The 16363-nt window shown below is 45.0% G+C and overlaps 1 protein-coding gene across 3 annotated transcripts in view; it reads right to left on the bottom strand.

Annotated features, from left to right (window-relative positions):
• The window catches only part of LOC124033562 (talin-2), a 146746-nt gene that overhangs the window by 56427 nt on the left and 73956 nt on the right, over positions 1-16363 (bottom strand). For all 3 annotated transcript variants that reach the window (XM_046345609.1, XM_046345607.1, XM_046345608.1), the window contains exons 11-20: positions 10381-10482; positions 10073-10149; positions 8471-8651; positions 8048-8161; positions 6992-7100; positions 5996-6204; positions 4665-4763; positions 4319-4486; positions 2224-2358; positions 1933-2092 (exon numbers count right to left, since the gene is read on the bottom strand). In XM_046345609.1, the coding sequence (XP_046201565.1) occupies positions 1933-2092; positions 2224-2358; positions 4319-4486; positions 4665-4763; positions 5996-6204; positions 6992-7100; positions 8048-8161; positions 8471-8651; positions 10073-10149; positions 10381-10482 (1354 nt within the window). The remainder of the gene's footprint in view (positions 1-1932; positions 2093-2223; positions 2359-4318; positions 4487-4664; positions 4764-5995; positions 6205-6991; positions 7101-8047; positions 8162-8470; positions 8652-10072; positions 10150-10380; positions 10483-16363) is intronic.

Consider the following 16363-nt stretch of genomic DNA (forward strand, 5'->3'; position numbering starts at 1 on the left):
GAGAGAGTCCGCGAGAGAGAGAGAGAGTCAGCGAGATTGAGAGAGAGAGAGAGAAAGAGAGAGTCAGCGAGAGAGAGAGAGAGTCAGCGAGAGAGAGAGAGAGAGAGAGAGTCAGCGAGAGAGAGAGAGAGTCAGCGAGAGAGAGAGAGAGAGAGTCAGCGAGAGAGAGAGAGAGAGAGTCAGCGAGAGAGAGAGAGAGAGTCAGCGAGAGAGAGAGAGAGAGAGAGAGAGAGAGAGAGAGAGAGAGAGAGAGAGAGAGAGCAGCGAGAGAGAGAGAGAGAGTCAGCGAGAGTCAGCGAGAGAGAGAGAGTCAGCGAGAGTCAGCGAGAGAGAGAGAGAGAGTCAGCGAGAGTCAGCGAGAGAGTCAGCGAGAGTCAGCGAGAGAGAGAGAGAGAGTCAGCGAGAGAGAGAGAGAGTCAGCGAGAGAGAGAGAGAGAGAGAGTCAGCGAGAGAGAGAGAGAGTCAGCGAGAGAGAGAGAGAGTCAGCGAGAGAGAGAGAGAGTCAGCGAGAGAGAGAGAGAGAGTCAGCGAGAGAGAGAGAGAGAGAGAGAGAGAGAGAGAGAGTCAGCGAGAGAGAGAGTCAGAGCGAGAGAGAGAGAGTCAGCGAGAGAGAGAGAGTCAGCGAGAGAGAGAGTCAGCGAGAGAGAGAGAGAGAGAGAGAGAGAGAGAGAGTCAGCGAGAGAGAGAGTCAGCGAGAGAGAGAGAGTCAGCGAGAGAGAGAGAGTCAGCGAGAGAGAGAGTCAGCGAGAGAGAGAGAGTCAGCGAGAGAGAGAGAGTCAGCGAGAGAGAGAGAGAGAGAGTCAGCGAGAGAGAGAGAGAGAGAGAGTCAGCGAGAGAGAGAGAGAGAGAGAGTCCGCGAGAGAGAGAGAGAGAGTCCGCGAGAGAGAGAGAGAGAGTCCGCGAGAGAGAGAGAGAGAGAGAGTCCGCGAGAGAGAGAGAGAGAGACTCCGCGAGAGAGAGAGAGTCCGAGAGAGAGAGAGAGAGAGAGAGAGAGAGAGAGAGAGAGAGAGAGAGAGAGAGAGAGAGAGAGAGAGAGAGAGAGAGAGTCCGCGAGAGAGAGAGAGAGTCCGCGAGAGAGAGAGAGATTCAGCGAGAGAGAGAGAGAGAGAGAGAGAGAGAGAGAGAGTCAGCGAGAGAGAGAGTCAGCGAGAGAGAGAAAGAGAGAGAGAGTCAGCGAGAGAGAGAGAGAGTCAGCGAGAGAGAGAGAGAGAGAGAATCAGCGAGTGAGAGAGAGAGAGAGTCAGCGAGAGAGAGAGAGAGAGAGAGAGTCAGCGAGAGAGAGAAAGAGAGAGTCAGCGAGAGAGAGAGAGAGAGAGAGAGTCAGCGAGAGAGAGAGAGAGAGAGTCAGCGAGAGAGAGTCAGCGAGAGAGAGTGTCAGCGAGAGAGAGAGAGAGAGAGGCAGCGTGCGAGGCAGCGTGCGAGGCAGCGAGCAAGAGAGTGAGAGGAGAGAGAGAACCAGACAAAGTTAGGCTACTGTAAGACTAAATCCTGCTAGTCCAAGGAGACGAGAGATGGGTAGTTATTCTCTCTATTAAAGAACACATGGCTTTAAACTGCAGTCATCTGGCAGCCAGCATTGAGAACTCAAACCAATCTGCCAACACTCCCTGGGAGAGAGAATGAGTCTTTTTCCAATCCATTTTTATACTCAACTAACTGAGGCTTATGTCAGGTGTGACTTGAACCCAGATATTTGCTGTTGGCTGAAAGCCAGCATTCTTCAACAGGTTGGGTACAGAACAGAATGAGGTTCTTTAGAGCAGCTGGCAGACACTTTCTATACACCAAGAGGCTTTAAATCTAAATATCAACAAACATTCATCAATTTAAACAATTAAATCAAGCTTTATTGGCATTTAATTTAACAGTTCTATTTAGCGACTTCATCACTACCACTACTAGGGAATCCCCTTCCTTCCCTCCTCTCCTCACCTGCGTCTCCCATGGAGCTGAAGATGCTCTCTGTTACGGTCATGATGGTGTCTGTGGCCTGGTCGTAGCGACCAATGGGCTCGCCGTGGGAGCCGTAGTGGCATACGTGCTCCAGCAGGTCCCCCAGGGCCTGACCGACAACACTGGCTGCAGCACTCACCTGCAGGATGTCTCTCAATTCAGTTTCAATTCAGGAAGTACAATGACAAACCCATTTAAAATGTTCCTCAATGCTTCTATATGAGAAAACTGTACTGAAATTGAGATGGAGTTGACCCCAACTCCGCTCACCTGCTTCAGCATCTCCCCATCGACTGTGGCAGAAAGACAGGCCTGGACACAGCCCTCCACTGAGCGGTCCACCAGCTTCCCTGCCTCAATCAGCTGCTCCTGGCACACTGGGGAGCTGATGGTGGGACTCACCACCTGCAGGGAGAGATGGAGAAAGTGAGAGAGGGATATAGAGAGTTAGAGGAAGAGCTAGATCAGCTGCTCCTGGAACACCATGGTGACAGTCACCACCTGGAGAGGAAGGGGTGATGGAGAAAAATGAGTGAATGTGTTGAAAGAGAAACAAAGAGGAAAAAATATGAAGTAAACAAATCATTTAAGATGAAAAACACTTGAACATCTACGTGTATATTATTGAAGTTAGTAACTTTACCTGGGGTTATTGAAGTTAGTAACTTTACCTGGAGTTATTGAAGTTAGTAACTTTACCTGGAGTTATTGAAGTTAGTAACTTTACCTGGGGTTATTGAAGTTAGTAACTTTACCTGGGGTTATTGAAGTTAGTAACTTTACCTGGGGTTACTGAAGTTAGTATCTTTACCTGGAGTTATTGAAGTTAGTAACTTTACCTGGAGTTATTGAAGTTAGTAACTTTACCTGGGGTTATTGAAGTTAGTAACTTTACCTGGAGTTATTGAAGTTAGTAACTTTACCTGGAGTTATTGAAGTTAGTAACTTTACCTGAAGTTAGTAACTTTACCTGGAGTTATTGAAGTTAGTAACTTTACCTGGAGTTATTGAAGTTAGTAACTTTACCTGGAGTTATTGAAGTTAGTAACTTTACCTGGAGTTATTGAAGTTAGTAACTTTACCTGGAGTTATTGAAGTTAGTAACTTTACCTGGGGTTACTGAATTAGTAACTTTACCTGGAGTTATTGAAGTTAGTAACTTTACCTGGGGTTATTGAAGTTACTAACTTTACCTGGGGTTACTGAATTAGTAACTTTACCTGGAGTTATTGAAGTTAGTAACTTTACCTGGAGTTATTGAAGTTAGTAACTTTACCTGGAGTTATTGAAGTTACTAACTTTACCTGGAGTTATTGAAGTTAGTAACTTTACCTGGGGTTACTGAAGTTAGTAACTTTACCTGGAGTTATTGAAGTTAGTAACTTTACCTGGAGTTATTGAAGTTACTAACTTTACCTGGAGTTATTGAAGTTACTAACTTTACCTGGAGTTATTGAAGTTAGTAACTTTACCTGGAGTTATTGAAGTTACTAACTTTACCTGGGGTTATTGAAGTTACTAACTTTACCTGGAGTTATTGAAGTTAGTAACTTTACCTGGAGTTATTGAAGTTAGTAACTTTACCTGGGGTTATTGAAGTTACTAACTTTACCTGGGGTTATTGAAGTTAGTAACTTTACCTGGGGTTATTGAAGTTAGTAACTTTACCTGGGGTTACTGAATTAGTAACTTTACCTGGGGTTATTGAAGTTAGTAACTTTACCTGGGGTTACTGAAGTTAGTAACTTTACCTGGGGTTATTGAAGTTAGTAACTTTACCTGGGGTTATTGAAGTTAGTAACTTTACCTGGGGTTATTGAAGTTACTAACTTTACCTGGGGTTATTGAAGTTAGTAACTTTACCTGGGGTTATTGAAGTTAGTAACTTTACCTGGGGTTATTGAAGTTAGTAACTTTACCTGGGGTTACTGAATTAGTAACTTTACCTGGGGTTATTGAAGTTAGTAACTTTACCTGGGGTTACTGAATTAGTAACTTTACCTGGGGTTATTGAAGTTAGTAACTTTACCTGGGGTTATTGAAGTTAGTAACTTTACCTGGGGTTACTGAATTAGTAACTTTACCTGGGGTTATTGAAGTTAGTAACTTTACCTGGGGTTACTGAATTAGTAACTTTACCTGGGGTTATTGAAGTTAGTAACTTTACCTGGGGTTACTGAATTAGTAACTTTACCTGGGGTTATTGAAGTTAGTAACTTTACCTGGGGTTATTGAAGTGGAAGAATCATAGCTACTGTTGTTGAATTATCCACCGCAGCACTGCCACAAACCTTTCCCCCTCTCACGTCATTCTCATCATGATGAAAAGTCAGTGGGAGTGTGTGAAAGGTCTACAGTGTTGTACCTTGGCACAGGCCACCAGCTGGGAGGTGGAGAGGGCACACTGTGTGGCAGCAGCGATGACTCTGTTCTGTAGGACCGTGTCGTCTGCCACCTGGGCCACGTTCTTGGCCTTCAGCACCATCATGGCTGCCGCGTTGGCCACCGCCTTGGCCAGGATCATCAGCACCTCCTGAAATGGTCATCACCATTATTCATGTCCATCCCTCTTAATAAATTCTAATAAGCAGAGGTTACGCTTGAAATTCAGATTGGGTGCAACTGCAGAATAATCCCTCTAAATGTGCTGAGTCTGAATCGCATGTGAAAGGTTGTAATGAGAAAAAGTGAAAATAAACAAAAACTCTTACCTGGAACCTCTCGTCTGACTCGTTCTCTCCTATCTGAAGCAGCAGGTCCCCACTGGCCTGGCCTATACTGCCTGCTGCACTCAGCACTGTCTGACGGGGCTGAGGGAACAGGAAGTCAAAGTACAGCTATGGCACAAGGGTTAGCCCACGTGGGGTCTACGGTAGGTAGACCTAAATTACAGCTGGCTCAGCATCTACGCTTAGCCCCAGAAGGTCAACACATCAGACTAGCTTAGATGAGCTACTGTATTTCTGAATCCACATCAGGGTATTTTCATATTGTCAAGACAGAATCACCCAAAAACATTATTATCCCAACTGGCCTTGAAGAGAACACTGTGAGCATAGTGAACTGGGCCTGCAGGTGCAGGTCTATGTTAATTTTTTATTTTACCTTTATTTAACTAGGCAAGTCAGTTAAGAACAAATTCTTATTTTCAATGACGGCCTAGGAACAGTGGTATCTGCCTGTTCAGGGGCAGAATGACAGATTTGTACCTTGTCAGCTCGGGATTTGAACTTGCTTCGGTTACTAGTCCAACGCTCTAAGCACTAGGCTACCCTGCCGCCCCAGATGTGAAATCTATTATTCAACATGGCAGTGATGAATCATTCACATGAGAATTATCCCCACCAGCCTTTGTTTTGTTCAACGTGAACAAAACACACTGTAGCAAAGGAAGGGTGAATAGCTCACATGGCCATATTTAGTTATGGTTCTGCCTGGCTGTCGGTCTCTGGCCATCTGTCTCTGTTCAGACATGAGGGCAGGAATACAATAGACAGCCAACACATGACACACTCCCTAAAAAAGGGAAATATTAATAAAATTAAGCCTTGTAACTGGGAGGAGCTCCACCATATGAATACAGTAGGAGCTCAGTTGGTATTATTGAGGCCAGTGGTGCATTAGTGCAGTATAAACACCTCCAATCAATCAGAGGTCAAACCTAACACACTCTACAGCCTTCTGTTACCCTCTCTTTACAGGCAATACAACTGGGAAAGATCAACTGTGATGTTTGTTCTGTTAGTAAAGAGAATATAAAATGCCTTATATCAGGGACAATGGAACTTAATGAGAGGTCCAAGTAAGTCTCGAACATTGAATCATGTGTAGAAGCTAGCTCTTGTGCTCTTCACATACCACAGGTGTTGGGGTAAAGCATTGTTGGTATAGAACTCTGGCCACGGAAAGCCACAGTAGGCCAATCTGCAGGCTTTTGTTTCAAGTGTGCTTGCTTTGCACTAAGCTGGAACAAAAGTCTGTAAACACTCTAGGCTCTCCTGGACCAGTGCTGAGGCATCTGCCTCCGCCAGCCCTGTCTCACCTCTCCGGAGGCAGGCTCCACAGCCTTGAGCAGGTCAGAGACGGCCCCAGCAAGGTTCCTAGCGGCACCCATAAGGTCATTGCTCCCTCCCGTGTCGTCCTCTATAAGAGCAGCCAGTAGCTTCACACCCTTAGACATCTCTGTCAGGTTGGAGGAGATGGTGGTGATGGCACAGCCCACTGCGGTGTAGTCTGTGTCTGTCGGGTCACCTATAAGAGGGAGGGAGGAAGGAGGGGACGAGAGAGAGAGAGCAGAGAGAGGCAGAGGGAATAGAGTATAGTAAGCGAAAGAGAGTGGGGATGGAAAGAGGCAGAGAGGATAGAGAAGGAGAATGAAAAAACGAGACAGAGATAGAGATAAAGAGAGCCAAGTTAACCATCTCAAGCCCTTCGGGCCTGTCCTCTGGGTACCTAACAGGGTGCAGTACAGTGAGCCAGTATGTGTCAAACATATACCCATGTTACACTCAGCCAGTCAATTCAGCATGTCACATTAGATCATTCTGTTTAGACATGAGACTGCTGGTGGGAATGACCAGACGTTTAGATAAAAGGGGAAAGGGTCAGGGACCGTATAAAGCATCTCAGAACGCTGGTCCAGGATCAGGACCCCTGGTCCATGTCACCTCATTCACTATACGATGGTCTGAAAGGCCAAACTGATCCTATATCAGCACTCTTCTCTGATTGCTACTGGACAACAGAGCAGGGAAGTCCCCTTATATTGAAACAGATAGTTGAAGCACCGACTGTCCCTTGGCTGGGTTCAGCATGGCACCAAACCAATGATATGAAGAATACTGCGAGCTCACATGGCCCACTAGTACACATTATAATGGATAACAGTTCACCATTACTGTAGATTTACACATAATGAAAACCAGATCGTTAATTTGAAAAATGTCAAGTGTGAATAATTTAAAACCACAAGACGTAAAAATGAAGAAAAACTTATTGTAAAAATTGTCATTTCCTGAGTCATCCCAAAGCCACGTACCAGCGGTGAGGTTGACCACAGAAGCTGTTCCTGCGGTGATGGCGTCCACCTGGGAGTGGATCTCATGTTTGGACTCATCCACCTTGTTCTGGATCCACACCTTGGACGCCTGGAGGAGAGAGATGGTACTGGTTCATCAGAATTATCACATGAAGGTGGTACCTGGCAGCTAAAAACTGAATTGCAGAACATACAGGTAAATAAGAAGAATGAAGCATCAGAAAGTCAGGATGGGAGTTGGAGGATGAATGGTGATCTAGGAGCTGAAGCAGGGAGAATGGCATTGAGGGAAGAGCACTAGGGTGAGCAGAGACGTAGTTACATTTATTTTAAGGAGTGTTACATTAAACATGCCGTTAAGCATAAAAATCAAATGTCAGAAAATTACAATATAAAATGTAAAGATTTGGATCAGAAGCTTTAAGAGTATTAACAACTTAATTAGAAGTTAATAGGCCGTGAAATTAACTGAGTGCTGTGTGTGCTTGTCTGTGTGTGACGGTCAGTATGCTGTTATATGTCCTTCTCACCATGTCCTGTCCCAGTGGAGACAAGTGTGTGTGTGTGTGTGTGTGTCCACACCATGTCCTGTCCCAGTGGAGACAAGTGTGTGTGTGTGTGTGTGTCCACACCATGTCCTGTCCCAGTGGAGACAAGTGTGTGTGTGTGTGTGTCCACACCATGTCCTGTCCCAGTGGAGACAAGTGTGTGTGTGTGTGTCCACACCATGTCCTGTCCCAGTGGAGACAAGTGTGTGTGTGTGTCCACACCATGTCCTGTCCCAGTGGAGACAAGTGTGTGTGTGTGTCCACACCATGTCCTGTCCCAGTGGAGACAAGTGTGTGTGTGTGTGTGTGTCCACACCATGTCCTGTCCCAGTGGAGACAAGTGTGTGTGTGCGTGTGTGTGCGTGTGTGTGTGTGTATGTGTGTGTATGTGTGTGTATGTGTGTGTGTGTGTGTGTGTGTGTGTGTGTGTGTGTGTGTGTGTGTGTGTGTGTGTGTGTGTGTGTGTGTGTGTGTGTGTGTGTGTGTGTGTGTGTGCGTGTGTCCACACCATGTCCTGTCCCAGAGGAGGCAGGTTGTCCACCTCCCCCAGATCAGCCTGTGCCTGCTGTACTGCCTGCATACTGGTGTTGATGGTCCCCATCAGGGCCTGCTGGGCCGAGCTCTGGAGAGAATAAACACAGACATGATTAATATCTACTAAACACGTATAGAGATATGAGATGGAGAGAGAGAGATACATATTAAAAGAGGATGTGTGTGAGAGAGAGAGAAAGAAGAGGGGGAGAGAGAAACAGAAAGAAGAGGGGGAGAAAGTGTGTGTGTGTGTGTGTGTGTGTGTGTGTGTGTGTGTGTGTGTGTGTGTGTGTGTGTGTGTGTGTGTGTGTGTGTGTGTGTGTGTGTGTGTGTGTGTGTGTGTGTGTGTGTGTGTGTGTGTGTGTGTGTGTGTGTAACATTGCATTCCTGCTCTCACCAGTGGTGGCATGTGTCCTCGGTGCATCTGTCCCATGATGACCTGTTGCTGTGCAGAAGGCATGGTGCCCATGCTGAGAGACTCTGCTCCTATAGAGCCAGACCTGATCACCCCTGGTAGAGCCACAGAGCCATGCTCCACACGACCCACACGGTTAAACTGCTGCTGCAGGATCGTCGACCTGGAAACACGCAGATAAACAGATAAATTCTACATGAATGAACTGAGGTCTGTGCATGATTTTCGAAAAAAACGCATCTGTGATAATTAATTTTCATCACATAATTATCGATAGCATTTCAGGTGACAGCGTCACCTTTCCCATCCACAGGTGATCCAACTATCGAAGGATGGTGGTGTCTGTTTGCCAGACTCGGTGTGTGTGTGTGTCTAACAGGAACCACGGCTGACATCAAACCTTCATTGTGTTCTTCCAGGAACAAGACTCTGTTATTCTTCAGATGAAGCCTTCCAGGTTTGGTTTCCTGTGAGTTTGCAGTATTAATGCCTGTGTCTTCCCTTAGGCCCTCTATGCTATCCTCCACACTGACTGGCCCAGATAAGGGAACAACACAAGGTATGCGTCTCAAATGGCACCCTATTCCCTAATTAGTGTGCTACTTTTGATCAGGGTACATAGGGCTCTGGCCAAAAGTAATGCAATAAATAGGGAGCCATTTGGGACACTACCAAGGCCAATATTCCCTCAGTACAGGAACGGAAACATCAATTGAGACTAGACAGGAAAACAGCTTACGTAATTTAACGACAGCTCTATGTAGATAAAGGGACTAATACGCGTGTAATTAGGGAAGTCCAGATAAAAATGTTGTTTATCCGGATGGAGAGAACGGAGAAAAAGAGAATCTCCAACAGAGGAAGTTGATCCTAAGGGACAATACTATCCTCACTGAGGGGAAGTGTTCATGTGTACAGTCAGGTGTATTTATGAGATCTATACATTATAGCTGGAACATAAAATGGGACTGAGACCATGTTGGCTTCATTAGCCACTGAACGGACAAAAACAGGCGAGACTACCTGGATCTCTCCAATAATAAACCCTCTTTTACATTTTGAAATGTTTTCTGTTGCATGCCCTAATGAACACAACCCTGGTCTGTACGACACTACTAGTGTGTGTTGCTGAGCATTATATAACTGTAACGGCGTTCGTCTGTTGAAGAAAGACAGTCGGACCGAAGCGCAGCGTGTAGGTTACTCATGAGTTTAATGAAAGATATGACGGTACATGAAATAACTGAAATACGAAAACAACAAACGAAACGTGAAACTAATTACAGCCTATCTGGTGACTACAACACAGAGACAGGTACAAACACCCACAAAATACAAAGCGAACTCAGGCTACCTAAATACGGTTCCCAATCAGAGACAACGATAAGCACCTGACTCCAATTGAGAACCGCCTCAGGCAGCCAAGCCTAACTAGACACACCCCTAATCATACACAATCCCAATGCTAATAAAACCCCAATACGAAACACAACATATAAACCCATGTCACACCCTGGCCTACCCAAACATATAACAAAAACACAAAATACAATGACCAAGGCGTGACAATAACAGTTCACATACTTCTTAGGGGAGACGGATTCTTCCAGCATGGTGGATTCTTCATCTCCTTCTAAACCAAAACGGTCTTTACTTTGCTTCTACAGAGACAGAGAGAGACAAAGAGAGAGAAATTCACAAAGTGACATTTGGTTCACAAAGGTGACAATGGCTATTCCATCTCTAAAAAGCAACATATATTGTGATTGGCAGGTAGGTTTAGGCATAACTATTTGGACATGCATGGGAGTATTGATGTTTTCTAGAGCAGTGTCCCTCACTTTAACAAGTGGATAATCTAGCTGCGATGGGAAAGGGTTTCCTACACTCACCTTTTTGAGGATGATGTCGATGTATCCAGCGATGAGCTGAGAGATTTGTTCTCCCTCAGTGGTCTGGACTGAGTAGTAGCTCTCCTGGTACTCCCCAAAATCCTACAGCAGAGGTCCATACCAAATATAGCATTTTATACCGGACTATTACAAAAGCCTACAACAGACAGACAAACAGAGGATGATACCAAATCCTATACATCCCTACCAGAGGCAAACACACACGGCTTCATACCACATCCTATACATCCCTACCAGAGGCAAACACACACAGCTTCATACCACATCCGATACATCCCTACCAGAGGCAAACACACACGGCTTCATACCACATCCTATACATCCCTACCAGAGGCAAACACACACAGCTTCATACCACATCCTATACATCCCTACCAGAGGCAAACACACACAGCTTCATACCAAATCCTATACATCCCTACCAGAGGCAAACACACACGGCTTCATACCACATCCTATACATCCCTACCAGAGGCAAACACACACGGCTTCATACCACATCCTATACATCCCTACCAGAGGCAAACACACACAGCTTCATACCACATCCTATACATCCCTACCAGAGGCAAACACACACGGCTTCATACCACATCCTATACATCCCTACCAGAGGCAAACACACACAGCTTCATACCACATCCTATACATCCCTACCAGAGGCAAACACACACGGCTTCATACCACATCCTATACATCCCTACCAGAGGCAAACACACACAGCTTCATACCACATCCTATACATCCCTACCAGAGGCAAACACACACAGCTTCATACCAAATCCTATACATCCCTACCAGAGGCAAACACACACGGCTTCATACCACATCCTATACATCCCTACCAGAGGCAAACACACACGGCTTCATACCACATCCTATACATCCCTACCAGAGGCAAACACACACGGCTTCATACCACATCCTATACATCCCTACCAGAGGCAAACACACACGGCTTCATACCACATCCTATACATCCCTACCAGAGGCAAACACACACGGCTTCATACCACATCCTATACATCCCTACCAGAGGCAAACACACACGGCTTCATACCAAATCCTATACATCCCTACCAGAGGCAAACACACACGGCTTCATACCAAATCCTATACATCCCTACCAGAGGCAAACACACACAGCTTCATACCAAATCCTATACATCCCTACCAGAGGCAAACACACACAGCTTCATACCACATCCTATACATCCCTACCAGAGGCAAACACACACAGCTTCATACCACATCCTATACATCCCTACCAGAGGCAAACACACACAGCTTCATACCACATCCTATACATCCCTACCAGAGGCAAACACACACAGCTTCATACCAAATCCTATACATCCCTACCAGAGGCAAACACACACAGCTTCATACCACATCCTATACATCCCTACCAGAGGCAAACACACACGGCTTCATACCACATCCTATACATCCCTACCAGAGGCAAACACACACAGCTTCATACCAAATCCTATACATCCCTACCAGAGGCAAACACACACGGCTTCATACCAAATCCTATACATCCCTACCAGAGGCAAACACACACAGCTTCATACCAAATCCTATACATCCCTACCAGAGGCAAACACACCAGGCTTCATACCAAATCCTATACATCCCTACCAGAGGCAAACACACACAGCTTCATACCAAATCCTATACATCCCTACCAGAGGCAAACACACCAGGCTTCATACCAAATCCTATACATCCCTACCAGAGGCAAACACACACAGCTTCATACCAAATCCTATACATCCCTACCAGAGGCAAACACACACAGCTTCATACCAAATCCTATACATCCCTACCAGAGGCAAAAACACCAGGCTTCATACCAAATCCTATACATCCCTACCAGAGGCAAACACACACGGCTTCATACCAAATCCTATACATCCCTACCAGAGGCAAACACACACAGCTTCATACCAAATCCTATACATCCCTACCAGAGCCAAACACACACGGCTTCATACCAAATCCTACAACAGTCAAACACAGGCCATCTCACACTGGAATAACACACAGAGGTTCATGACAAATGCTCCAGCTAATGGCAAACTGTATACAGCATCTCTTACTGGAATAACACACAAAGCTTCATGACAAATGCTCCAGCTAATGGCAACCTGTATACAGCATCTCTTACTGGAATAACACACAAAGCTTCATGACAAATGCTCCAGCTAATGGCAACCTGTATACAGCATCTCTTACTGGAATAACATTCAAAGCTTCATGACAGATGCTCCAGCTAATGGCAACCTGTATACAGCATCTCTTACTGGAATAACATTCAAAGCACTGCAGTGGCTACGCTTGTCATTGTTTGCATAGAGGACTTGGCTCAGTGTGTGGGGAATAATGTGAACGTATGGAATGAGTTTACATAGAGGACTTGGCTCAGTGTGGGGATTAATGTGAACGTATGGAATGAGTTTACATAGAGGACTTGGCTCAGTGTGTGGGGATTAATGTGAACGTATGGAATGAGTTTACATAGAGGACTTGGCTCAGTGTGGGGATTCATGTGAATGTATGGAATGAGTTTACATAGAGGACTTGGCTCAGTGTGGGGATTCATGTGAACGTATGGAATGAGTTTACATAGAGGACTTGGCTCAGTGTGTGGGGATTAATGTGAACGTATGGAATGACTTTACATAGAGGACTTGGCTCAGTGTGTGGGGATTAATGTGAACGTATGGAATGAGTTTACATAGAGGACTTGGCTCAGTGTGGGGATTCATGTGAATGTATGGAATGAGTTTACATAGAGGACTTGGCTCAGTGTGTGGGGATTCATGTGAATGTATGGAATGAGTTTACATAGAGGACTTGGCTCATGGAATGAGTTTACATAGAGGACTTGGCTCAGTGTGGGGATTCATGTGAACGTATGGGATGAGTTTACATAGAGGACTTGGCTCAGTGTGGGGATTAATGTGAACGTATGGGATGAGTTTACATAGAGGACATGGCTCAGTGTGTGGGGTGTGAACGTATGGAATGAGTTTACATAGAGGACTTGGCTCAGTGTGTGGGGATTGTGAACGTATGGGATGGGATGAGTTTACATAGAGGACATGGCTCAGTGTGTGGGGATTCATGTGAACGTATGGAATGAGACTTGGCTATGGAATGAGTTTACATAGAGGACATGGCTCAGTGTGTGGGGGGATTGGAATGTGAACGCTATGGAATGAGTTTACATAGAGGACTTGGCTCAGTGTGGGGATTCATGTGAACGTATGGGATGAGTTTACATAGAGGACTTGGCTCAGTGTGGGGATTAATGTGAACGTATGGGATGAGTTTACATAGAGGACATGGCTCAGTGTTGGGGATTCATGTGAACGTATGGAATGAGTTTACTAGAGGACTTGGCTCAGTGTGTGGGGATTAATGTGAACGTATGGAATGAGTTTACATAGAGGACATGGCTCAGTGTGTGGGGATTCATGTGAACGTATGGAATGAGTTTACATAGAGGACTTGGCTCAGTGTGGGGATTCATGTGAATGTATGGAATGAGTTTACATAGAGGACTTGGCTCAGTGTGGGGATTCATGTGAACGTATGGAATGAGTTTACATAGAGGACTTGGCTAGTGTGTGGGGAGTGGAATGACTTTACATAGAGGACTTGGCTCAGTGTGTGGGGATTAATGTGAACGTATGGAATGAGTTTACATAGAGGACTTGGCTCAGTGTGTGGGGATTAATGTCACATAGAGGACTTGGCTCAGTGTGGGGATTCATGTGAATGTATGGAATGAGTTTACATAGAGGACTTGGCTCAGTGTGTGGGGATTCATGTGAATGTATGGAATGAGTTTACATAGAGGACTTGGCTCAGTGTGGGGATTCATGTGAACGTATGGAATGAGTTTACATAGAGGACTTGGCTCAGTGTGGGGATTCATGTGAACGTATGGGATGAGTTTACATAGAGGACTTGGCTCAGTGTGGGGATTAATGTGAACGTATGGGATGAGTTTACATAGAGGACATGGCTCAGTGTGTGGGGATTCATGTGAACGTATGGAATGAGTTTACATAGAGGACTTGGCTCAGTGTGTGGGGATTAATGTGAACGTATGGGATGAGTTTACATAGAGGACATGGCTCAGTGTGTGGGGATTCATGTGAACGTATGGAATGAGTTTACATAGAGGACATGGCTCAGTGTGTGGGGATTCATGTGAACGTATGGAATGAGTTTACATAGAGGACTTGGCTCAGTGTGAACGGGAATTCATGTGGGGATTCATGTGAACGTATGGAATGAGTTTACATAGAGGACTTGGCTCAGTGTGGGGATTAATGTGAACGTATGGGATGAGTTTACATAGAGGAGAGGACATGGCTCAGTGGTCAGTGTGGGGATTCATGTGAACGTATGGAATGAGTTTACATAGAGGACTTGGCTCAGTGTGTGGGGATTGGCTCATGTGAACGTATGGAATGAGTTTACATGGACATGCTCAGTGTGTGGGGTTTGAACGTATGGAATGAGTTTACATAGAGGACATGGCTCAGTGTGTGGGGATTAATGTGAACGTATGGAATGAGTTTACATAGAGGACTTGGCTCAGTGTGGGGATTAATGTGAAGTATGGAATGAGTTTACATAGAGGACTTGGCTCAGTGTGTGGGATTAAGTGATTAATGAGTTTACATAGAGGACTTGGCTCAGTGTGGGATTAATGTGGAATGAGTTTACATAGAGGACTTGGCTCAGTGTGTGGGGATTAATGTGAACGTATGGAATGAGTTTACATAGAGGACTTGGCTCAGTGTGTGGGGATTAATGTGAACGTATGGAATGAGTTTACATAGAGGACTTGGCTCAGTGTGTGGGGTGTATGGAATGAGTTTACATAGAGGACTTGGCTCAGTGTGTGGGGATTAATGTGAACGTATGGAATGAGTTTACATAGAGGACTTGGCTCAGTGTGGGGATTAGTGTGTGGGGATTCATGTGAACGTATGGAATGAGTTATTTATAACAGACGCCAGACATTGAGCTGCTGGAGCCTAGACATCAAACTGCTAGCAGGCTGTAGCCACTGTCAGATTAAACCAATTACAGGTATTGTCATATAAAGGCACACTTCACATGGAAGAATCTGTGTGGGGAAAGAAGAAAATCACTTCGGAGGTTAAATATCAGGAGACATTCCATAGAATATCCTTCTATACTCCTTAGTCATATTTCTGGACATCATCTTTTAGAATATGAAACTGATCTGACCCTGCCAACAGGGGTTTGAAAATGGATGAAAGGATCCCCACAAAGGAATAAGCATGATTGGTTGAATAAAATTCTAGAAATATATTTCAAAGCATTCACCAAAAGGTACAGCTTAAAACATCAACAGCTTCAGTATCAAGGTACAGAGGTTGCATGCCAGATGGCACCCTATTCCCTCCGGTCAAAAGTAGAGCACTTTAAAGGGAATATGGGGCTACTTGGGACACAGAGGGAACATTCCTCAACTGTACCAACACAGAGAGGATTAATTAAATTGAGTGTTGGTAAAGACGGCATGTCTACAAAAAGAGATCTTCTAGATTAGGCATTTCTTTAGTCACTGACTCTTAGTAAAGTCACAAAGGGCAGTCAGGCAAAACAAAGGGGGTTTGTTCAATATATTAAGTTGAACAATTGAATGAGTGACGAGAAGAGTCTTCATACTAATTGTTTATGAGAAGAGAAACATTCAGATGAACATTTCATTTACTGAGAGTCTATCTATGTGTAATCTACCTAAGAAATACAGCACAACGGACATACATGTTAGAGGGCGGATAATGGATTGGTGTTTGCGTGTAAAATATACAAGAGGTCTCTGTGGACCCTGTCAGTCTTAGTGGACTATAGGAAGTGGAGGCGGCAGCACTGAGGAAGGGAGTCTTACCACACACACACACAC

Source organism: Oncorhynchus gorbuscha, linkage group LG04 (genome assembly GCF_021184085.1).
Source record: "Oncorhynchus gorbuscha isolate QuinsamMale2020 ecotype Even-year linkage group LG04, OgorEven_v1.0, whole genome shotgun sequence".
Lineage (NCBI taxonomy): Eukaryota > Metazoa > Chordata > Actinopteri > Salmoniformes > Salmonidae > Oncorhynchus > Oncorhynchus gorbuscha.